Here is a 24,465-nt window from a genome sequence, read left to right on the forward strand (position 1 = left end):
TTGATTCTCTCTCACTTTGTTCATTCTCCTACTACACCCACACCCACATACACACACACACAAACAGCCCACTTCCTTTGTGTCTTGATCAACAATCAATATAATAACGTAGGATTAAATTTTCATTCTAAAAATGCTAGTATCCGCATTTTCCACCTCCATCTATTCCAAATGGGACATTTTCATCTCTACACATCTCTATCATTTGCGCAATGTTGCTCCCATAACGAGCATTCGAAAGGGTCGTCCACTGCATCTGGAAGCAGCAGCAGCACCCAGTGTCCTTGAACATCACTAGCAGCCCGTTGAAATAAACACCACGTAAAGCAGAATACTAAAAAAAAAGCGTAGTAAAAGTCAACAGTTAAGTGTATCCTTCCGCGCGTATCAGCGGAGGATAACAGAACTAGGAGACGTCGATTCGGCACTTTCTTCTGCCTCGCGGAGAGTTTGCCACCATTTGTAGCGGTCGCCCTCTACCAGCGGATCACAATCTTTATATATATATCTCTTAGCTTCCTCAGCTGCAAATTCTACTAATCAGCCTGTAAAATTATTCACATTACAGCCAGAGCACTGATCGTTCGTGTAGGTGTGTGCTTGTACCCCCCTTCTGTTTCTTCCAGAACAGCTCTCACTTTTTACGTTGATTTACTTTCCGATGTGTGTCTGTAGTTAGTTAGTATAATTGAATGATACAATGGCATTGCTTCTAATTTACGTGATAGAACTCGTCACTTTTACTGCATCTTCCACTCACCTATTCTACAAGTATATGGAAGTCTTTAGTTTTTCGTCTCTGTAAAGTCCAAAACGATAAGAGGGAGGGATAAGCGATCGTCAGTGTGCAGCGGACGAGAAGAGGAGTTTGCAGTTTTCAATAAACCAAAATCGACACACAAAAATGCGCGCTGCGAGGAGCCGCCTCCTCCTGTTGCCGAATCTGCCTTTTATCTCCTTTTTTGCATAACTCCGTATGGTGAGTGAAAGCGTCCTGAGTTATCCAGACGCTTTATTCGTTTTAGGCTTAACGATCCATTTTCCAAACTATGCCTAATTCAGCTTGCTACACCGACTAATGTAATGAGTTGCCTGTATGATCGATAACGAATACCGACGAATGAACGTACCGCAAGAAGATTCTGATTACTTGGTTCTTTAGTAATTCCATTATTGCATGCATGCTACAGCTGCATGCTGCTGGATTAAGTTTACAATTTTCCTATATTTCGATTTTAATAACGGAAAACAAGGGACCACCAGCAGAGATGGCTGAGCTGTACTACACTCTAGAATAGGGAATATTGTGCTCGTATGGGCGGAATTGCCAGCCTTTTTCTACGCTAGCAACTGTGTCATATTGCCCTATTCACATACGAGCACACACCATTGTATATACTATCTGCTGTATAAACAGTATGCAAGAAAAATATAACAAAACTAATTCTGATGATGAACGTTCCCTTGGTGAAAATTTAGCACTTAAATAATCGATCGATTAATTGGCGTGATTCTAACGTTTAACGTAATAAGTCCAGAAAATATCCGCATTTAGAACAAAATCCTTGCTGTAATAAAGCGCAAGAAGCTGATTACCTCCACTGACGAACGCTTGTGTCCTCGTATCAAAGATCGTCCCTGTGAGTATGTGTGTGTGTGTGTGTGTCTAAGTGTATGTCCTAGGTGAACGTGTCTTGGGCGATATATACGGGATCGAAACCCTTAGAAGTTGAATCCGTCGCGAGGAATATTCGGGTTCTGGTTGAACTGGAACGCGTTGTCGTCTGCAGCAGGTCTGAGGTCTTCAAGGACAGCCTCATCCGCCTAAAACGAAGGTGAAAAATAAAGAAATCATATTATTCAACCGCGCAAAAAAGGGCAATGTATAACAGGGTCGGTGGTGTACGAAGATACTTACATCGTCCGAGAAGAACTGCTCGATGATATCGTATGCCAGCTTGTAGATTTCGAGATTTTCGTGGTTTTGCAAATTCTCGATCTTTGACACTCCATCGCACTCTTCGATTAGGTTGGCGATGTGCTCTGAGTGTGGTCCAGCCAGCTTCAGCATGTTGTTGATACCGTCCAAAATGACCTGAATGATGGGGGAAGGTAGAAAGATTGTCTAGACGTCTCGAATCGGATCCTCAAACGCCACCCCGTGGCTAACACTTACATTAATCACTTGACTGTCCTGGCACAGGAGCAGGTCGCAGAACGGAGGAATAGCCCTGTCGTGTATCAGCTGGGCCACCTGCTCACGATTACCGCTGATCGTGAGGTTGCTGATAGCCCAAGCAGCTTCCTTCTGCGTTTGGAAGTCACCGTGCTTCAGATTTTCAATAATCTTCGGCAACAATCCAGCGTCGATGACGGCCTGCACCTGCGACTGATTGCCTGCGGTAATGTTGGACAGGAACCAGACGGCTTCCTTGCGAATCTTGTCCTTGGTATGGGTCAGCAGATTTGGGAAATGCGACAGAGCATCACAGTTCAGCACGACCTAGAGGCAAGAAAAGCATTGATGTTATTATTATGCAAAACTAAGCTAAATGAAGGGAATGAAGGATGGGATGGTGTTTACATGTCATTTAGGCAATCTTACAATTGAACCACCATCGAACAGTTGAAAATGTCTCAGTCCTGGCTACATACCTGCGTCTGATCGTCTGATCCAGTGACAATATTGCCAACAGCTCTCAAAGCGGCAGTCTGTACCTTAACTTCCACGTGCGACAGGAGTGGTATGAGCTTCGGCACGACGCCACTGTCAATGACGAGCTGAATCTGTTCATTGCCGCCGTCGGTCAAATAGCTTAGGGCCCACACCGTATCGACCAGAATGTTGATGTCCGTGTGGTGGATCAGCATGTTCAGCGCTGGCAGAATCTCGTGAATCGTAGCGACCGGTGGTGCCGGATCCTTGTTGCGGCAAAGGTTCACGATCACCCAGGTGACGTTGCGCAGGAACGGGATCGGGATTTCCGGCTTGATGAAGGACAGCAGCGGCTGTACGACGCCGAGCTTAATCACGTAGTCGCGTAGGCCCGGTCCATCGCCGATGATGTTGCCGAGCGCCCAAACGGCCTGCTCGCACACGTTCGGCGCAGGCGAGCTAAGCAGACGCAGAAACAGTGGCACGGCACCGGCCAGCACCACCTGATTCGTCTGTTGGGCCGTTCCGGAGGCGATGTTTGTGAGGGCCCAGGCCGCCTCGAACTGCAGCACCTGGTTGTCATCCTGCTCGAGACAATTGACCAAAATCGGGAGAATGCCACTATCGATCAGATTGTTGATCGGCGGGTTGCGATCGGACGACAATAATCTGCGCGCGGCCTGGACTGCCATCAGCTGGCCCTCTTTGTCGCTGCTGTTTGCCGCCTTCTCGACCAGCTTCTTCAAGTTGGATTGCAGGGTGTAGTCTTCCTCGTCGGTCGATTCCGCGGTCTGCGGAACATTGCGCCGCTTCAGGATGGTCTCTTCCCTTTTGTTTTTGCGTAGTTCCACCGTCACTTCGTTTCGCCGTCTCCTCATCTCCTACAAGAAGTGCAAACCGAAAAGAGAATGTTGGTGAACGATTGTGAAATCAAGGGTAGGGTGGGTATCGTTTCCGATGACGGGTAGCATAAAAACAAGGTAGAAAACCGAACCGGAATAGTTCACCGTAGTTGATAGTCGAACATTTTCAGATAAAAACATCAAATATTCAACCATGACTCTTTTCGGCACGGTACCGGAATAACTATTTCATAGCCAAACACTCATCATCGGTGACCCTCGAGAGGTATTGCGCACACAAAGAAACAAGCGATGCACCGAACTTCACCGCCCTCGAAAACGGTGTATGGATGAAAAGAAAACTGTGAAGCGGTGAATCATAAAATATGAATTGAATGTGCATCAATATGATCGCTGAAGGCGGGCGGCAGAAGGCGAGACTGATACCGCTCAACAAATAATCTTTTGCGCCTCGCGGGTCACTTGCACAGCAACGTAATTCACTGCCGTCACCGAGTGGAAAAAGTAAAAAAAAAATTTATGTTTTACCATCCCATCCACGGGTCGTGCCATGCACAACGCATAATGCTGGTTTTAGGTTGTACCAAAATAAACAACTCCATCGGTGCAGAAAAATACTTACATCTTGATCCTTGCCTTTGTTTTTGAATCCCTGCATTCGATTTTTCGACTGCGAATCTATCGACGCCATTTTCGTAGAGGGAGTTTTATTTCTGTGCTGCTGCTTTGCTCACTCACTCGACACGAAGGTACCAACTGAAATAAGATGGCAGATAGGGGGTTGTACGATGTATCACACTATCGTCGGCTGTCAGATTTTACTGAATCGCGAATATTCTGTCCATTCGCACCTGTCGCCCGCAACTGGTTTCAGGCCAAATGTGCCTCCGAAATCCGTTCACTGCCGCGGCACTTGTGCACACCTCACTGAGCGCAACCGAACCGATGCTCTATACACCAAAAACAAAGGAATCAATTTTATCCTCGCATCAGAATCTTGCCACAAAATTTTCACGTTACTTCTTTTTGACTTCCGGAAGATGGACGTCTGACTTCGGATCTAGTGTTGGCAGAATCGGGATTAGGAAGACCCGAAGATTCGATCCCTGCACGGATTCCAAAGATTCGAATCCCAACTTGATGGATTCTAGCGATTTGAATCAATTCCGATTTCATTACACAGAACTACTTACAGTGGTGAAGGTGACATCGGAAATGTGTGGCATGTTTTATTACAAAAAAACGAGTTATCAGTTGTGATTTGATGGGGATTTAAATTAGGATAACCCACCACCAGAACGAATCTGTCAACGAGCTATGGTTATTTTAAATAACCTAATTGCTTAAATTAATCTTTCGTAGAAGAACCTGGTTGGAAAATGAAATATTGCAAACTTGGAATACAGAGTTTCGATAATGGAATGTTACCACAGGACTACATTACAGCTTACCATACCAAACAACAGTTGTCTCAAATGGTTGAAAATATTCTGTATGCTTTTAAAACGTTCTCTTTACCTATTGAAACATTCCATTATATCGAAACCCTGTGATATGACGGATTGGGGTTTGAAGTTGAAGATCCGGACCTCAGAATGGATTTGAATCTTTCTGATTCGAATCCGCAGGGATACCATTTTCCCACCACTACCTCGGATGTCCTATCTGTCAATGAAGGAACGCAGGGAAAGTTAGCGTTTCTGTTTCTGTTTAGTGTGCCTATGCAGCAAAAGAAAATGGAAATCAAGAAACGCATAAATAAAATACAATATCCTAAAAATTGGGCTCAAAGAGCCTTCTCGGATACAATTATTATCTAGAAAAAATATTTACAATATTTTAACATGAATATTTTACTACAACTGATGTAATTTAACATCGTCGATTCGAAAAAATAAAACCAAGAGAAATGGTTTGGATGAGTATTGTACCTAATTTCAAACTAACTCTTTTGTGCGCCACTTAATAAATCATTTTAATCCATTGCAACGAACATTATTGTTAAAAAAAATCAATATCAGAAAAAAGGTCCGAAACGCAGAGAAAGGGCTTATTTCATTCACTGCTGACAGCCGGTATTTATGCGTACTGCCACATCCGTGTTTAGTAAATGTCAAAACCTTCTTTCCCTTCCGGACTCTTCGAAGGAGTACGAGTGTCGCGTAAAACCTCGCGAAATTTCGGATAATTTGGGAGTTTCTGATCCACTGAACGATCTGAACGCCAACCATGGCTGACCAAGCGCCCGAGGATGGAACCAAGAAGAAGCGTACTTTCCGTAAATTCACCTACCGCGGGGTGGATCTGGATCAGCTGCTGGACATGAAGCAGGAGGCCCTGATGGAGCTGATGCACAGCCGGGCCAAGCGGCGTTTCAAGCGCGGCCAGCGCAGGAAGCCGCAGGCGCTGATCAAGAAGCTGCGAAAGGCGAAGAAGAACACTCCCCCGAATGAGAAGCCGGCCTGTGTGAAGACCCATCTGCGTAACATGATCATCGTCCCGGAGATGGTCGGTTCCACCGTGGGAATCTACAACGGCAAGACCTTCAACCAGACGGAAATCAGACCCGACATGATCGGTCACTATCTGGGCGAGTTCTCGATGACGTACAAGCCCGTCAAGCACGGTCGTCCCGGTATTGGTGCCACGCACAGCTCGCGTTTTATTCCGCTGAAGTAAAAGTGCAAATTGCGTGTGGTGTTTATTTTCCATCAAAAGCGCGTTGAAAATACAATACCAATTGTAAACAAACTACTAGGTGCATCTACTTGCTTTGTTTTTAGTTACTAAAGTCGTTTGGTGATGGTTACGGTCACTTCAGCAGCAGCAGAATCGACAGCAAACGTGTTGTTCAGTTTCAGCCTCCTGCAGCAGTTTCCGGTTGGTAGTTTTCTTCTGTGGGGCCCAGGGCATACGACCTTCTGGAGTTACCCGATTTAGTTGTGTTGATAAGCGAGCTGATGTGCTGCAGGCGGTACAACGGGTTGATTTGCTTCCCTTGGCCAGCGGAGAGGTAGTTACATCGGCAATCTTTCTGGCTGATGATCGAGGATAACCCGACGAATCCGGAGCGGTCTTGGGGCGGACCGGGTAGATGTATTCCCTGCTCAGGAAGCTTGAAAGAAAGGCGTTGGGAGAATATACAGTTCACGTTGAGATTGCCTATCAAACGACTCACTTCGGACGGGTGTAGGTCCAGATATTATCAAGACGTTTCTTGCTCATTATGGCCCCAAGGCGTTGCAGAAGCCGAATGTTTTCCTGCTCGATTTTCTCCTTCCTTTCGAGTTCCTTTTGTTGTTTCTTCAACTTTTGGGTAATATGAATCCTTTCCGGTGGTGGATGGAAATCGATAGCCGGCATGGCAGTCACAACCTTTATTCTATGATTAATGTAACGCTGCATCTGCCATGGGCGGATGAGTAGTTTCTCTTTTTTGGTAAGCATTTTATTACCACTGCCTTAAGATTGAACTGATTTCTATCGGAACACAGAAAAGAATACTATGTCAAGGGTGGTTTTTAAAGACCTTTGATCCAAGGCTTCCACATAAACATGTTGCTACAGCGAAGCGTCGCAATATTTAGTTGGTATGGTTACCAAAGAAAAAAGCGCTAAGGAATTCGTGTCTGACCATGATTTGCTACAACTAATTATAATAATCAAATTTGTTGGCTTTGTTCGAAACATTCGTTTTAAATTTCGATCTTTTCTTCAAATTATCAGTTTACGGTAATAATGAAATCTGATTTTTAAATCGTTTTTCAAATCCCATTGACGAAACATGCCTGACAGACCCAGAATTGTCAAATGTAGATTGTTTCAAAACAAAAACATATGGAGCTATTCGTTTCGTCATGGCCTCTACGATATATTTTCGGTTTCTAGAAAATCCAATGCGAAATTTCGTTCGCGGCTATCGGCATTACCGAATAAAAGACCTCTCTACAAATAACTGCAAACCTGGCGATAAAGTTAACGTTAAAGTAAACCCGGCGTTTATTTCCTTTCCTTCCGACGTTGTGCAATAAACCGGTGTTTCTTGTTCGTTTTAGGGATGGGTGAAATCGATAAGGAAAATGAAAGGAAATCTATTCGTCGATGTGACCGATGGATCGGATCCAACCAATTTCCAATTGGTGGTAAACAAGGAGAAACACATCGACACAGCATATGGTTCCTCGATTGAAGCGAGCGGCACTCTAGTCGCTACACCCAAGAATCAGCTTGAACTACAAGTGGATAATTTAATCGAAATCGGCAAATGTCCTCTAGCCGAAGGCTTTCCGTTTTACCCGAAAAAGTCGTACCCACCCGAGTACATTCGCAGTCATTTACATTTGCGATCGCGCGTTAGCTCCATGTGTTCTACATTTCGGCTGAGACATGAAGCAACGAGAGCTTTCAACAATTACCTAGCGAAGGACGGTTTTGTCCAGATCCATACGCCCATCCTTACATCGAACGATTGCGAAGGGGCAGGAGAAGCATTTCTGGTGAAACCTTCCAACGAAACGCTTCTCAAATCCATGATGAAAGAGGGTGTTCCCGTGGAGCATGCCTACTTTGATAGAGCAACTTTCCTGACCGTTTCCGGGCAGCTGCACCTTGAAGCAATGTCACATGGTCTGGGCAAAGTTTACACCTTCGGTCCTACGTTTCGGGCGGAAAACTGCAAATCCAACATTCACCTATCCGAGTTTTATATGCTTGAACTGGAAGAAGCATTTATGGACAGTCTTGAGGATCTAGCAGACAGAGTGGAAGACATGGTGAAGCATGTCACAAAATGTCTGCTGGAAAAAAGTGCGCCCGATTTGAGCCTAGTTCGGAAACTAACCACTGAGCGCCCATTAGAGGAGGCGTTTGAGTGGACCGAAAAGCCATTCCCTCGAATGAATTACGATGAAGCCATCCGCGTGTTAAAGGCGAACCAGAGTAAATTAAAGTCACCAGTCGATGAACTGGAAGGAATCAACAAGGAGCAGGAGCTATTTCTAGTAGACTATTGCAAGAGTCCCGTATTCGTTTGCTACTGGCCCAAAAGTATAAAGTCGTTCTACATGCGCGAGAACAAACAGAACGGCCAACTTGTCGACGCGCTGGATTTGCTAGTTCCGCATGTGGGCGAGCTGGTGGGAGGAAGCGTTCGCGAGGACAATTACGATCGTTTGCAACGTAAACTTCCAAATGTGGACCTGTTGCAGTGGTATTTGGATCTGCGAAAATTTGGTGGCGTCACAACGGCTGGGTTTGGCTTGGGTTTTGAACGGTACCTATCGTGGTTGTTAAATGTTCACAATATCAAGGATGTGATACCGTTTCCACGTTGGGCACATAACTGCGTTATGTAGGCATGGAGGAAAAACGTCTTAAAGTAGTGTGTGTACATAAAAGCGATTTATTAGGTACGAAATAAAAGTTAATTCTTCAAAAGGACTTATAGCACTGTCTTAGGAATGAATGACTATACTTAAAGTAGCATTGGTTTAAGAAATGATACTGTGATACAGGCCAAACCAATCTGAAGTAGAATATCATGCTTTAACCTAAGAAACCTATCAAACTTGAGTAAATTGAGAAACGAATGAAATGCACCGTGAGTATCATACAGTATTTGTCTGCTATCAGCTTTCCCTTGGCTAATCGATGTAGGCATTGAGCGACAAAGGAAAAAATGTAACAAATATCTATTGCCACTCGCTATTTCTTTTAGCAAGGCGCGGTTTGTGTTGTAGGGAGGCTGTCTTACATCTGATTCAATGGTTCTTGGGTTCTGTACCACATTTCAACTATGCCATCGAATAAAGCGTGAATGTAAATTAAACCCCCTGTTCAGAAGCAGAGCGCCGTCGAATGATTGTAAAGCTACTCAACGGCACTTAGTGTGCTTGCAATACAGCAAGTTAGCAACAGCACGTGGAATATCTTTGGCTTCCGAGTAGACCGATATCTCTTCAGCGCAGCGAATCGTAATTCAGCTGTTCCATCTCATTATAGAACGTTTACTTTTTCTTTTGCACATTATTTGGTGAAGTTGATTGAAACACCGATGAAGCGGACATAAGATTCTCGATATACTGTCCGAGCACCTGGTTCTCGGAACGAAGTTTAAGATTTTCTTCCTTCACACTGTCCACACGTTGCGATAAGTCGTCAAGAGTATTCTGTAGCTCGAGCACTTGAGCAATGAGCCGAGCCTTCTCCTCCTGTTCGTCCGCATCCGGACTTTCGTTTTCCAGAAATTGCTGTGGGCTGGAGTTTCCGTTGGTGTACGAACTGGCAATCGAATCCAACGACCGTCCATTGCACATGTACTTCGCACTCTCGTCGTCGTTGATGATGACTGCAGTGAAGAACCGAGAGTTGAGATCAATACATTTTTGACCCATTCGTTTTCGACAGCCTCCAATAAGTGCTTACCCTCTAAGTCATCATCCGCAAGAGGAATATCATCCTGGGATTTCAACGACATGATTGCTTCGATAGAAAGAATTTTGCTCGAGTTGCTCGTCGACGGAAATTACTTCCGAGGAAAACTTTTCTTCAGATCACTGTTTTTTGCAGGCAATGACCAATATGCCATTTGTGCAAAACAAACGAAAAGGGGCGAAAATGTCATCGAAAGTGCAGCACGGCGAATTTTGTACTATAAACCTTGCCTCTGATGATGGGGAAACTGAATCCCTGCAGGGATTCGAATCTTTCGATAAAAAACCATTAACTACTGTCTTAAGAAAATTATCAATTTTGAGTGATAGTTTTATTCAGAATCCGGTAAAAATGGTCTGGTCCTGATCTGAACCATTGTCACTCCGTGGGCTTAATGGGTTTGGTTGGGTAGAATAACTCGGATAATGGACATTCTACAGTATTTCTTTGTAAAAAATAGGTTCCAGGAATTTTTCTAGAGCCTAACTTGCAAATCGCGTGAAAAACTCAATCTATATCCAATAAACCATTCTACCCAGCGTTTGATTTGAGTAAACTGAAATCAATTACATTGTCTCTAGATCGACTCGATATGTGGCTAATTCGACTCAAATCATTGTTAGTCGATTCAAATAGTTTAGGATCAAGTCAAAATCGAATCAAATCAAGTCCCAAACAAATCAAATCTGATACGAATCCCAAACCAATCAAATCTGATTCGAATCCTAATCAAATCTTTACAATCCGTCAGATGGGATTCAAATCTTTAGAATCCGTCTAGGGATCGATTCTTCGAATCTTCCGAATCGCGATTGACACAACACTAGAGTGTCGTTTGTCCTCACTGGCACTTTCACGGAAAGAAAGTGGAAGTGCTTGTTGCGTACTACGCACAGGAAAATTTCCACCAACATCGTACGCCTCGGAACCGTTGGAGCAATCTGGAAAAAAGTGAGGCCAGTCTGGACCAGTGTGTGGTTTAAACCTACTAACAACGCAGGAGGTCACTAGGAATCTTTGTGCTTGGTTCAATCGACTGCACAGTGTTGCTCTGTTGACGTCGAAGGCAGAGAGTGCTGCTGAACCAAGAAGAAGTAGTGAAGAATCTGCTTGTTGTTAGCAGTGCAAAACAAAGAACGCATTGGCACGCCACAGTTGTGATAGCTTTACGCTGTTCCGAGGCAAAGAACTGTATCGATTTATTGGGTTTCGTTCTACGGAGCATTGCTCGTATCGTCGCACATCCAGTGAAAACTAGATAAGGTGGTGGAAAACGGGAAACAGCAGCACTGCCCGTGGGCAGTTTCTTTCGTAGTTGTCGATCGTGTTCGGTGCGCGCGCGAGTTCACCGTAAGGGAGAAGGGCAACTTTCAACCCAGGGTCGTGGGCCGTGTATTACGTATTATTGCAGTCGGGCCAAATCGAAGAGAGAAACCTCACCGTCCGTTCGAAAGGGCTGCCCACAAAAGTGCATAGTCTGCGGAAAATATGCATTCGGTGAGCAGTGGTGTGCGTGCGCCTGTACGTTAATCGTATGCAAAACCAATCTGCATTCTGTGTGCACATTCGCTTCAGTAAAAGTGCAGGCAAACTGGTGCCAAGATGTGCATTATTCGTAGGCGAAGCAAAATACAAGCCGAAGCGTAGCGCCTTTGGTCAGCGCTGGCGTGCTATGAGGAGTAGAGGAGCAGTCGTCGATTTGCTGTTGTTTGAATGAGTACGAAAGGCAGACAAACATCGCCCAGACAGCGAGTGCGAGCTAAATGCGAATGTCTGTAATCGTTTGACACAGAATGGATTACTGCAGGTGCTGCATTTCTTTGTTTGCGTACTCTGTTTTTGTTTACACTGCAAAGAGTTGAAACAAACCACACCAGAGTGCCTCGCCGATACACATTCTGGTCAAGAACGATCGACGCCCCCGAACTGCAGGGGAGGAAGAAGCTGAACATAATCCCAGCCAAAGGGGGGCGACAAAAGGCCTCCCGATAGAAGAGGGGTCGTCTACTTTAAATAGCGTCGTCTAAGAGCATCGTCAAGGACATCCTTTGGGTTCCGCGGCAACACGATGGCTGATTTCGACGCAATCTACGAGGAGCAGGAGCTTTCGGAGGAAAACTTGGAGGAAGCACACGTGCAGATGGTTCCGGATCCGATTGTGATTCGTGGCGCAGGCAATATGACAGTGTAAGTAGTCAACGTCACCGACAGTGTCCGCTTGTCGTGTGGGGGCGATAATTTCTAAACCGGACAGCCATCGCAAACGAACAGTCATTCAATAGTGTAAATTTATCAATGTAAGTCGCACGGCCTGCTTGTGAAGATTGCTCGCTTACACAACCGATCTGCGGTCTCCACCGTTGCTCTGGTTTTTCGGATCCATTCGGTGCCGCGTTTCGATTTCGTTTTCGTGTGCCAGGTTACACAATGCCTAGCCACGGCATGGGGCATTGATGGCATGGCCCGAGAAGGGCAGAAAATGGAAAACGTAAGACGAGCGAACGAGAGCAAAGCGCGAAAACGATACGCACCGCGGGCAGGCAAGACATGGAAGTGATGAGCCACCCCGACCCTTCCATGAAACAACTTTGGAGGTCTTGTGATGAAAGGCGAAAGTTAAAACATATGAAATCGCACCACAAAAGGCGCTGTTTATTTTGAAATGATTTGTGGGTAATTTGAACGTTTAAGAAATGCTTCAAAGTTAGTTTAAAACAGACTAATAATTAGTATACTATGCGCTTTACGAATCATCATGTTCCGATAAGCTGAATGAGGTATCGATGTAAAACTCTTGTTATCCAAGCATCCAAGCAATTCCATGTGAGGTTTTTTGGGCGCGCATCATTTATAGAAAATCTCAAAATCTAAACATCATCCAGCACACGTAAACAAATGCTTATTGCCCCGCTATGAATCAGCGCCAAAAGATGGTCTAATATCAAAAACGGGTGAAATAGCTGTGATGCTAAGTTTTATTGAATTCCCGCAAACATCCGATTCTTGGATGATTTACACGTGATTGCAATTAAAAACTTGCAAATCGTTCGCGAATGGGCAGTTTGTTTAAAAAGAGAGAGAGGGAGAAATCCGTTTAATGACGCTCGTTTAGTAGTTTATTTATTTTGCAACCATCTTCTTGCAAACCTCTCGTTACAGCTTCGGTTTGAGCAATCGTTTCAACGTGCAATTCCCAGCCGGTCTGGTGTCGCGCGTTGCACCGGAAGAATTCAAAGCCACCGTCATGCGAATCAATACGGTGCTGAAGAAAACGCTACCGGTGAACGTGAAGTGGTTGTTCTGCGGATGCGTATGCTGCTGCTGTACGTTAGGATGTTCTCTATGGCCTGTGATATGTTTAAGTAAGAGGGTAAGTGGAACGACGACGGACGGCGTGAATCACCGCGGAAATCAGCGATGGCTTGAACTTACATGCTTTCTTTACTGCTAGACGCAGCACACGCTGAACAAACTGCTCGAGTGGGAAAATAGTCATCTCTACCACAAGCTCGGATTGCACTGGCGCCTCAGCAAGCAGCAGTGTGATTCCAACTCGATGATGGAATATGTGTTGTTAATAGAATTCATACCGAAAACGCCAATCTACCGACCCGACTAGAACCCATCTACCATCCTTTGGCACAGTAGTGGAACGCGGGCAACCCAGAACATGGGGCGTAGCGTGGACAACTAAGAAACGGGAGTAAAAGGAAAATCTACTTCCATCTGCGGTGCCTCGATGTTGTTAGAGTTTGCCAGAAGCAATCGGGGGGTTGGGTGAACGAGAGGTGATAAAATCGGGCTCACAAATGTGGTTCCGCAAAGCATTGATCTTATTTTCAATAACCGATGATTTGCGTTAAACAGCTTAGCATAAGTGAATTAGCAACAAACTATTAGCAAATGTGCGTATGTCTTATCCGTCTTATAATCCATCTCAATCATCCCACACACACCCATAGGAGAAGCTGATACCTTATTCTGTAGATTTCGCGTAACCTTTGATAGTCAAACATGATTCGATTAATCGGTATTTTATTTTAGACATACTACCATTTCCTACGATTTATACGATTAGTCTATCTTTTTTTTAATTTGTGAAATCGATGCTAGGATAACAATGCAACTGTGCAATCGGCGTGGATATAGCATAACGCAACCATGCTAGAAAATGATTACGAATTGCAGATTGTTGCAGTACCGATACAAAATTTTACACCGAATGTAGGCACGAGAAAAAAGAAACAAAAAAAAAGTTAAGTGTTTGTATAGTGTATAGAATTTTATAGCGAGAATGGTATCGGTACGTACCGGATTGGATGGAGGAAAGGACTAGTACAGGAAATTTGCCGGGGAAAGATCCGGTGGCCATTACCTTGAAGAATTGTGGATACGTTATCGATAATAAAAATTAATGAATTAAGAAAATTAACTGAAACAAGGGTATTTGAAAGCTGTTTCTGGAAAGCTGGCTTTGTTAAATCGTAAACATTGTTAGAATTGGTGAGCTTTCCCTTTTCCTTTGTCGAAAAATCAATAAAAAGAAAGTGTACATCGGAGACTTAGGGATATTAGATTGTAGACCGTAGAAAACATTAAAAGCAAACGGCAGTGTTTTTTTTGGCCCGAACTCAATTCGGTTCTGAAATGTATGCTCCTCGAACTGCTAGTGATGGTGAGGCGTTTGTGCAAATTCATTGTTGTGTTTTATATGTTTCATTTGGTAGTAACGATCACAAATGTTTGTTTAAATCAACTTGCGCGTACGGGTTCATTTACAAAATTGTGTAGTTCTTTCCAACGAAAAGGGATTCTTATTTCATTTCTTGCTCTAGCGTCCGCTGGAGCACCGCTAGGAAATGATTTGCTCAAAATGCACAATATCAAACGCTAAAGTAAGGAAAAAGGTTATGTCCTTTGTTTTCTGTTTAGAGTTCCGGACGCTTAGCTAGTACAAGGTGCGCAAGGGTTGCGAATATCACCCGACGATTGGTTCCCAGAGGAAAAGTAGTGTTAGCATTTTTATACGACATAGAAAAACACTCATCAGGAAACGCAAAGAAACAATATATCCAGTCCTTGCCGATACTGTACTGTTATTTGGCCTGGAAGGAGTAAAAAAAGGAGCAAAAGAAAGGCTACGGAAATAAACGTGCAGAGTAGCAGTGGAAAATAAAATGGTTCAAACATGAATCCGGAAGGCGGTGGGCTCGGCTATTTCTTATTTTACCGAATCACTATGCATACCTCCGATTCCCGACCTAAGGCAAACGAAATGGAATCCTGGACGGCAAGCGTGTTGGAACGATTCATTCTTTTCGAAAGGGTTGACGCGTCACGCTACGGCGCTTGGGTGTGCATTTTCGTTATTGTAATTCTCTATCGAATGTGGTGCAGTGTGTTTAGTTTAGAGGCCCCATTAATGCATTCGTCGCAACAGAGAGGGGTAAGTACGGAATATGCGCGATATCGCTTTCCAGGGAAGAGGGAAAATTTACCCATGATGTCGTGTAGACGGAACGAAAAAAATCCTTCCGTCCATTCATTCCCCATTCCCGGCGCGCGGCTTGTTGGCGACAGGCGGTGCAGACAGTGCGTTGCAGACGCCACCTGTGTGTCTGGTTACGACCAACAGCAATCAACAGCGGCAGCAGAAGCAGTAGTAAGTAGGGTCATGAGCAACCACCGGGGGTTGTTTTGCCTGGCCTCTTGCCTATACCCAAACCGTTATGCATTTGCCGGCACTTTGACAGGATGCGTCATCGGTGATTTTCGTTTTCAGTTGGGCGTCTTTTGCTCCTCTGTGCGCACACTGTTTTAGTTTTTCTTAGAAACGTACCCTTGCTTGTGGCCCAGGCAAAACAAGATACAGTAAACTGTGAGATTCTCCAACGTGTGGAGCACGTGTTTGGCACATCCTCTTTGCCGGTCTTGCGTTGGCCAGTAGCGGCGAGAAGTACGCAGTTTAGTGGTCTGCACGTCAACCGATGGATAATTTGTGATCTAGCATGTGAGTAAGTTATTGTGAAAATATTGAAGAATGTGCTGTGAATTGAAAACAAATACAAATCGGCCTACTATGATCTAAAACAAAGGAAGCTACCGATTGTGTCAAGGAAATCGTCTTGGAGAGGAGAAACAATTTACAAATACGAATCCTTACATTAACCGTTTGTTAGCCCCATTTTCCGGTTCTCGGTTCAATCGCGTTTGCGTTCACACATGTAACTCCTTGGCGGTGTAAGTGTGAATGGTGTTCCTTCGATATCATTTTGTGCGTTACTTCATTGCGATCCGCAGCCGCAATCCTTCTTCCCTACGAGTGCTGCTTTGTTGGCGGAAGTGCCCTGCGGTGCGGTGCGGTTTCGGTAGATCGCCGTAGAATAGTGTGCGTGCGAGCCAGTGTGTGTGCGCGCGCGCTCGCGGAATATCCGCGTGATCAGTCAACCGCATGACACAGCAGCAGGAACGGCGTCGCCGCGGAAAGTACCTACACTTGCTACAACTACTTGCCCACCGTTCTTGCTCACCGCGGCGTCTCGCGCATTGGCGAAAAGGCACGTACATACCGCCGATATTATTCCGCCAGCTCTCAGCTGTCCGTGGCGGCTCTCTTGGAAAGGCTGGACACCGTGAGGGGGGTGGGGGCGCGGGACCAGGGAGGCAACGGGTCCGCGCGGACCCGTTTGTTGTCGTCGTCGTCGACGTCGTTGTCGTCGTCGTCGCCCGCAGTGTCAGGAATCAGTCGATAAACCGTAACCGACGCGAACGATCGTGTACGTACGTACAACGTTGCCACCGTTACACACCGCGTGCTGTTGGGGCGCTTTATTTCGCGAGATTTACGGTTGCTTTTGCTGTCTCCGGCTGTCCTGTGTGCGATTGTCGCCGTCCGTTGTCGTGTACGCAATTCACTTTCACGCTGGTCAACTTGACCGCGTCTGGTGCGCGCGCACCGATTTATTCTGACCCCCCCGCGCGGGAAACAGTGTGTCAAAAGCCTTCACCGTTTCGTCCACCGATCAAGTCGACTGTGCCGGTGCGAGTATCCTTGATTTTCGGCCGATCCGCGCCGCTTCCGTTTCCGCGTGTGTGTGTGTGTGCAAGAGCGCGTGCGAAAAACTGCGCGCACTTCGGGGGAAAGCGATAGATGCGGATCGAGTGATCTATTGTGTCGTGCGTTGGCGGATCTGCACACAGTGCACTGTGGGATTTTTCATAAATCACACTCGGGCAACGGATCGAGAGCAGTTACGGTACGTAGTGAGGAACACCCCTTGAAGTTTTGCAAAAACGAGTTCGGACATTACATCTTGGAATTGATTCTGGGAAACCCAAAGTTTGCCGATCGTTAATTGCCGATAGTGAGCGTGTTGTGTTATTCTTAGGAGCGTTCGATTGTTGGGCGATTCCGACAATTAGCTCGTGATTCACTAGAGAAAAGTTTAAAAAAACCAACACGAAAGTTCTACTCTTCAAACTGTGGAAAGGTCGACTAAACAGCGGAACCCGCCGACCAGTCCGTTTTCAAGGTTACCGCACGTAAGCTCGGTGCTGCGATCAGCTGTTTCCGTATTGTTTTTCCCCCCTCCGCGATTACTCACGTATCCTGGTAGGAAGTGCCATCAACCTTACCGGTAGAAATGAGATAACTGACTGGCGTTTTCCGATGTGTGTGCCATGAAGATCCAGCGCCAAGGGAAAAGTGTCTGCGTTCACAAGTGATACGTTGTGTGCACGTAGTTTGTTGATAGTCTTCTAGCTTAGTAACATTCTCATCAGAGAGCGTACGTATGCAACAGCTTCCTACCATGTGGTCGGCTTTGGTTTGGCGAATGTGGTCTAGTTAACCTTGGCGCGCATTTTCCAAGGTACACCCAACCTGCTAGTGGTGCTACCTCCTTTTCATCCGTTACCCTTTCCCATGGGAAAAATATGCCGGATGTTGGTACATTCACACCACAACGGCTCGTTGCGTTTCGATTGCCGTGACGCCATCGAAGCATTTCTGTGTTCTATCGGATTGTCTCGAGCACAGTTTTTAAACATCCATTTCCCAAAAACGCTTTGTCCTAAGCTATGAAAAATAAGATAAAACGTGGTAAATAATAGTCCCGATTCAACGGCCTGATTTGAGGTGGTTAAAAAAATACCCTAACATATTTTGAAAATCCCATGCCTGGCGAAAAAGGGTTCTACTGCTTTTTTTTTTTCGTTACTTTCGGTTGAGGTATGTCTTATTCTATTTGGTTCAAGGTTTCCACATCCACACCCACGCACCCCCGTCGGCGACCCGCTGACAGCCCCGTGCACAGTTTCAATAAATTAAGAGGTTTTTTATTACCATTTCCTTCACCCTGCGAGGGTGTGGGGGGAAGACGAAAAGATTTCGGCCCCGACGGCGAAGACGACGACGGACGGTCGGAGCGGTCTTGTCATTGTCTTGACGATGGTCACGAGATGAGCTTCTTGAGCTTGAGGCGGGTACCGTTGTTGCTGGCCAATGTTGGCCTCCCAACCACCCGTCTGTGAACCTCCTCCACGCGTGCTTAAGTGATATTAATTTGACTACCAACCTGCGGATCCCAGCTGGATGCTAAGATAACACGGTAAGGACTATCTCATCCGGCGAGGATTATCTTGTCATGTCTAAATCCGTGGCGTGCTCAAACACGGCACCGGTGCTTGGCCTCGTGGACCCCTCCTTCCCTGCACCCGGGCAACATAAGCCTGGGCTAAGATGTTCACGCACATCCAATTTAGTCTACAGGAGTGGTGTAATATTTCTTCCTCACCAGCAGCTACGAGATGTTGGAGGGTATTATTAAATGAATAGGAAGCACAAGAAGAAGTTCTGGAGCAAGTAGGACTGTTTGAGATCGTCTTACGTATCGGTTATTTTAGAGTAATTAAAGCTGACACATATATTTACAACAATGTGGTTGAAAACAACATTTTTTCATGCAGCTATGTGTTGAACGATGCAGATCGCGTAAGATTTTGTTTATCGCCCATTCAAAATCGTGATAATTGATTAAGTTGCACGAGTTGTCCGACCTGGAACCGGTTTAAAAAAACCCCGAAAATGCTTGTGGAAATTTCCACCACTGTGGGAAAAGGGCGGCCCAGGTTGTTGGGCTCTGATAAGACAAGCTATCAAAAGCCTATCCAAACAATCATAGCTCGTGAAGGCAGTCAACAGAGTTTGGTCAAAGATCGTCTTCATGGACGCTTGAAAGTTGAAGGATTTATTAAAATGAAGCATACCTCAGACTTGTGTCGCGGCCCACAAGATAAGCCCTTGGAAGCCGGAAACTGGTGATACTGGACATGGTTGATTATAATGGCACTGAGATGAATATTGACGAAATTATGAGCATTCTCATTTGTCAAATAACTATGCGCGCGTGATCCAAAGCTAGTTGTTTTTATCAAATCAAGCCAATTTGTCTTTGGTACACGACCCCGCCGTCTATTAATCATCCGTAATTCACCTGCTTCGTAAAAGGGTCTCGAACTGCCCGTTTATGGGACCGCAAGCAAGCGGTCTGTGGATTGATGTTTCATTGGTTTGCTGAATATCGGAAGGCAGGAAGTGGCCAAGAAGGTCGATGTATAATTTTTGTTTGGTGTGTATAAAAGAATAAAAATAAATAGTTTACCCATGTCCGGTGTCATGTTTCACCACCTCCACCACGCCTATGCGACGACCCTAAAATTTGCTTCTGTTGCCCGAAAAAGCGTCGGACCGGTGTATCCGCCCGCTTCTTGACACGTGACATCGGAGATCGGTTTACCAGACATCGAACATGAAACATCCGGGTGAATATTCAAAATATTTCAATTTAAATTGCGATTATTTACACCCATTTCATTTTTGTCTCGTTTTTAGGCGTCAACGTTTTGCTAGAGTTTCTCCGCTTGCATCGAAACACGTGCGTGCTGGTGCTGGCCAAAAACATGTGTGTACTCGAAATTTTGCGATCACAATAATGTGCAACCCGAAACGAAATGGCGCTTGAGAATGTCGACATGGCGCGTCATCGATGAGACGGGTGTTTATTTTAGGCCCATTGTGGCCGGGAAAGTGGTGCCAGAGATTTGAAGTGGTGACATTGATCTTGGATGAAAATAATGGGTAGCACCGAACCGTAAGTCACCCGAGAGCGCATAACGGACCGATCGATGCGTTCGTGCTCGAATGAAACCAAATCCCACAAGCGGTGGCCAAATGTTCACAATACTTGCAGCCAGGCAGGCATGTGCGCCTTTCTTTTGCTGCATGTGCTCTAGGCGAGTGGATTTGAATTACATCGTCCCCCAAAGACGGTCGACCGCGGACGATCGCTTCAAACCCCCACACCCCATCGGTGCGTATTTTTGATTGCGCTAGGCGCAGCAAAATAAAAACCCGCTTTATTGGCCATCTTGATCGGGCCGGTGGAGGCAGCTTTGTGCTATCGTTGTCGCGCTAAAAATAAGTGCCAACCCTGCAGATCCTCGTTAAAAGTGTTTTTATTGCGTGTGAAATGTTTGTTTTCCTTTGGCACTTTTTAGACCTGCTTGATTTGGGAAAAAAGGAAAAGAAAGGTACCACCTTGTTCTTTCTCACGCCATTGTTACCGTTTTGCCTGACGTTGCGTTTTTATTCACGCACCGCTTTTGCGTCTCAGAACTATTTGCGGGGACGATTGAAAATTTATAACTTTTCTCCCGGTGGTGTGTACGACCAGTTCGTTGAGTTTTAGGGCGCGCACAAAAAAGAAGCAAAAAATGGTTTGACAGAGGATAATTATTTTTAACAAAGTTCAAATTACTTCAAAAGGTGGTACCACACTTGTGGTGGCACGTCGAACGATGAAACGAAGTGAAGTACATCGCGATGACCATGTGATGTGCAACACGTTATTTGATTATGCAACACCGACTGGCCGGAGGCTGGATTATCCAGCGAGAGCCCTGATGGCCGTTTGATGATCGTGATCGTGACGATTGACCTTGGCGAATACACATGTCACGAGATGCGGCGATTAAAATGGGGCTTTGGATTTCGCTATTACATCGGACAACTTGTCAACATATCTCCGACCGACGGGGGATTTTTTTATCTTTTATCTGAATTGAAGTTGCACGTTGATTGCAGCTAGCCGCAAACGGCTGCGATGTGGTGCTGTCCGTAATTATTTTCTGCACGCCTTGAGTGTGTGTTTTAGTTGTCGGCCACTGGGTTTTTATTCATGCCTCTTGCTACTCGTTATACGCCATCGCGGTCGGTTGCCATCCGTGGAACGCCACGCCGCTACCGTCGATGCGCTGCGGTGCATTGGTGCATCGGAGTGTGGGTGGTTTGAGGTGCGGTTAATGTGAATTTGCCATTCGATCGTACTGCAGTCGGCAGCAATGGCCTTGGAATTTATACGACCTCGCACGGCCAAGTGCAATCTACCGGTGCGACGATGGCGAAGGGGCTTTCCTGCCTCTTTGCTCGGTTTTAAACGCTGGCGACTAACGACGCCGGATGCCAACGAACGGAATCGGGTGAGCGTATGTGAGTGCGGGGTGTCCCAGTTGACACCTTGGCGTAATTAATCGATGAGTGATTGATGTTGGTCGCGGTGGAAAATAAGACATACGGTGGAAACGGATGAGAGAGGCCGACCGATGGTGAAATGCCAATCGTCTACCTTTCCTCCTTTCGAAATGCATCACACCGAATGTTGCGAGTGGACAAATATCTTTAAAATTTCCCCAGTTTGGTAGGAATTTTGTTGACCCAGCGATTGGTCTGTATAGTTTCTCCAGCATGTAACAGTTACTGTAGTCAGTCCAGAATCCGGTTTTCAGGGCAATGAGTTCTCGGCCGAACTGGCAAAGGCTTCGAAACGCAGAGTCTCGTTGGTGGGTAAACGACTTAATGGTACGTGCAGCACATGGCGGAATATTCTCGGCACACGTTGGAATCCACGATAACGTTCCATCAGGCCCGCACTTACCGAGACGTGCAAATCGACAAAATGGCACAGAGGCACATGTTCTACGCTACGGTAGGCAGACAGAACTGCTTCCGCCCATTCCTGTTGACATTGGGTCTGATCTGCAAGCTCTCAGTCAAAGAGATTGTCTGATAAGCAGCCGCCGGCAATGACTATGACCAGACAACAAAAGCCATATATGATTGAAGCAAAAGAGCTGAACGAAGGAATGTTGTCGGCAAGTGTATGACGTTTAGGAAACAACATACCAAGAAGTAGCAGTTCCTTGCCGTAGGCCTTTTGAGCTGAAATAAAGAATAAAGAAAGAGATCATGGAACGAGTGACGTACTCTAGTATTTAGATATACATTTCTGGTTTCTCATTACATTTCTGGAGCTGGTGAAACTTTGCCTATAAAAGATACTTACAAAACTGCCAATTCGCGAACATCTCCTTGCATGGTCCACTTATTCAATGCACTACAGCGTTTTACATCTCACCTAGCAACCCCGGCCTACTGTAAAGTATTTGATGTTGAATCGTCAATCCTCCAAATGGCAACACATACGGGTAGGACAAGTCGTCGCTTTCTAGGATCTACCAAAATGATAGTTGTCGTATGGATGTTTGTAGTAGACACGACCAGTCGAGGGGTGCAGGTAAAAGTAGGGAAAAATCGCTTTCCGGCCGAAAACATACTTTTGTGAGGATTGTTGTGATTCGCGCTCGTTTTCTGATGCGAAAAAGCGATCATAGCCTACCTTAACCTGTATCCCTCAACTGGTCGTCTCTACTGCAAACATTCAATCGCTAGCTATCATTTTGGTAGATCCTAGAAAGTGATGAATTCAACATCAATTGCTTTACAGTAGGCTAGCCTTGTTGGGTGTAAAATGCTGTAACTTTATTTGAATTTATCTCTCCTAACCCCTGAGCATTCTAATTCGCAACATAGCGTAAAGGTCAACGTGTAACGTGTAACGCAAAATGTCCTTTTCGTCCGTCTCGTTCTTCGCCAAAGGCCCTTGTCATCTTTTCGATTTGAATGCCATCGGCGACGGAAATACTGGTTTAGAAGTGCGCTACCAAAAATAGTACGCTCGGTTGCCTCGCCGGCTCTGCTGCTGGTGGTGACCCGTGAGTTGTTATCCTCGACTCACTCGGTTTTGATTCGATTGATTAGAGTTCTTGCCAACGATGTTATGCGCGTAGATAATCTCATATGTTGTGGCGCATACCCCAGAGCGCACCAGAGCGGGTCAGTGGATCGATTGGGGGGTTGGAAGGTGCAACCGGTGCCTATCATCCGTCCGTCCGTGCCAATTCCGATGGTGAACGATGATGAGTTGGAACGAGAAGTCTTATTGCAATGATTTCTACCCCTCGAGAAGCGGTGCGTTTGCGGAAAAGGGCTGAAGAGGGGGCCACGGCAGGAAGTTGTGGGCATGGTGCGTAATTAAAAACGATTACCTTTTTCATATGCCGAGGGTTTGTGGGTGTTTCGCAATTAGTGGTATATGCAATGGAGTCCTCATCATCGCGTGGTGGTTTTGGTTTAATGTTCTTCTACATCGCGTGGTCGTGATTTGTTCAAAGTCGTAGGCATTTCGGTGCCAAGTCGTCGATTGTTTTCACGGTCGATGGTCATCGACGACGTAGTTGTGCATGTCCGAGCGGATGACATCGTTCCTGATGCACGCCTTAACAGTTTATTTTTCTTTTATCTTTCCATATGCTTCCAAAGACACGGTGTCAATGGTTTGATAGGTAAATGTGATCGACTGAAAAGTGCAGTGAATTAAAGTTAAAGTGGTTGGTTCCGTAACGATCTTTAAGCGTTAATATAAAATTACGCGTTAACACCTTGCGAACCTGGGTTTGGTGTGAAGATGACAAAATTTCTAGAGGACGTCCGTCCGACGGTCGGTTCACCAAACGACGTCGATGCTGATGCTGACGGTAGTTGGACAAAACTGCTGGACACGGATGGTACACCCAAGCCGATCATCATTGCACCGGCGACGCAGCTTCCGGTCGCTGCAGGAGTAAAAGATTTGCTCGTCACGGTCGACCCCGAGACGGGGAAAACGCAACAGAAGGTTGATAGTTCGGGCAATATCGACCGTGCGCCCGTCAGCCGAAGGCGGGAGTCGATCCTCGGAACATTCCATCGCCAGCTACGGATGTCGCTGAAGGCTGTCAGCGATACCCCGGGACAATTTACAAGGTACGTATCGGCTTAAAAGTAGTTTTGTGGTGAGTTCCGTTTCACCAGGATTGAAATTGATCTCAAACGAGACAGCTATTTGCCAAATAAAGGATCATTTCTATTGGATTATCTAAAGATCGACGGTAAAGTGCAATGGTACACTAAACTCTGGTGGTTTAATCGATTAACCATCAAGACTACATGAAGTTTAGCGCGTGCAAAAGATTCATTGCGGGCTCCTTTCTGTCGCATAAACCTGTTATTAGTTCCGGCGCCCCAGTGTCCGTATATGGCGCGGAAGGTTGGAACACACGAGACTTTTAGAAAATCAG

The 24,465-nt window shown here is 45.7% G+C and overlaps 7 protein-coding genes across 8 annotated transcripts in view; 4 read left to right on the plus strand and 3 right to left on the minus strand.

Moving 5' to 3' along the window:
* Positions 1-1,146: 1,146 nt before the first annotated feature.
* On the minus strand, positions 1,147-4,545 carry LOC131259702 (importin subunit alpha-3). Of its 2 annotated transcripts, none has more exons than XM_058261272.1 (6): positions 4,371-4,545; positions 4,142-4,275; positions 2,656-3,537; positions 2,177-2,503; positions 1,919-2,095; positions 1,147-1,824 (listed from the first exon to the last, which is right to left on the minus strand). In XM_058261272.1, exons 2-6 carry the CDS (start codon positions 4,208-4,210, stop codon positions 1,723-1,725), a joined length of 1,557 nt encoding a protein of 518 aa, XP_058117255.1. In that variant the 5' UTR covers positions 4,211-4,275; positions 4,371-4,545; the 3' UTR covers positions 1,147-1,722. The 2 variants fall into 2 exon arrangements, with proteins under 2 accessions (XP_058117255.1, XP_058117256.1); XM_058261273.1 differs by having other exon boundaries at positions 4,342-4,545.
* Positions 4,546-5,631: 1,086 nt separating this feature from the next.
* On the plus strand, positions 5,632-6,273 carry LOC131259705 (small ribosomal subunit protein uS19). The gene has a single exon (XM_058261276.1). It carries the CDS (start codon positions 5,749-5,751, stop codon positions 6,196-6,198), a length of 450 nt encoding a protein of 149 aa, XP_058117259.1. The 5' UTR covers positions 5,632-5,748; the 3' UTR covers positions 6,199-6,273.
* Positions 6,274-6,336: 63 nt separating this feature from the next.
* LOC131259704 (uncharacterized) lies at positions 6,337-6,966 on the minus strand. The gene is made up of 2 exons (XM_058261275.1): positions 6,698-6,966; positions 6,337-6,634 (listed from the first exon to the last, which is right to left on the minus strand). Exons 1-2 carry the CDS (start codon positions 6,964-6,966, stop codon positions 6,337-6,339), a joined length of 567 nt encoding a protein of 188 aa, XP_058117258.1.
* A 387-nt stretch (positions 6,967-7,353) lies between these two features.
* On the plus strand, positions 7,354-8,973 carry LOC131259703 (probable asparagine--tRNA ligase, mitochondrial). The gene is made up of 2 exons (XM_058261274.1): positions 7,354-7,505; positions 7,575-8,973. The coding sequence occupies exons 1-2, from the start codon at positions 7,377-7,379 to the stop codon at positions 8,871-8,873; spliced, it is 1,428 nt and encodes a 475-aa protein (XP_058117257.1). The 5' UTR covers positions 7,354-7,376; the 3' UTR covers positions 8,874-8,973.
* On the minus strand, positions 8,898-10,097 carry LOC131259707 (short coiled-coil protein B). The gene is made up of 2 exons (XM_058261277.1): positions 9,943-10,097; positions 8,898-9,865 (listed from the first exon to the last, which is right to left on the minus strand). The coding sequence occupies exons 1-2, from the start codon at positions 9,992-9,994 to the stop codon at positions 9,525-9,527; spliced, it is 393 nt and encodes a 130-aa protein (XP_058117260.1). The 5' UTR covers positions 9,995-10,097; the 3' UTR covers positions 8,898-9,524.
* Positions 10,098-10,814: 717 nt separating this feature from the next.
* On the plus strand, positions 10,815-15,137 carry LOC131261252 (cysteine-rich hydrophobic domain-containing protein 2). The gene is made up of 3 exons (XM_058263236.1): positions 10,815-12,138; positions 13,111-13,321; positions 13,403-15,137. Exons 1-3 carry the CDS (start codon positions 12,020-12,022, stop codon positions 13,568-13,570), a joined length of 498 nt encoding a protein of 165 aa, XP_058119219.1. The 5' UTR covers positions 10,815-12,019; the 3' UTR covers positions 13,571-15,137.
* An 8,676-nt stretch (positions 15,138-23,813) lies between these two features.
* LOC131259052 (G protein-activated inward rectifier potassium channel 3-like) overlaps positions 23,814-24,465 on the plus strand; it is a 56,581-nt gene continuing 55,929 nt past the window's right edge. The window contains exon 1 of the mRNA XM_058260465.1: positions 23,814-24,151. Within this exon, the coding sequence (XP_058116448.1) occupies positions 23,814-24,151 (338 nt within the window). The remainder of the gene's footprint in view (positions 24,152-24,465) is intronic.

The sequence above is a fragment of the Anopheles coustani genome, chromosome 3 (genome assembly GCF_943734705.1).
Source record: "Anopheles coustani chromosome 3, idAnoCousDA_361_x.2, whole genome shotgun sequence".
Lineage (NCBI taxonomy): Eukaryota > Metazoa > Arthropoda > Insecta > Diptera > Culicidae > Anopheles > Anopheles coustani.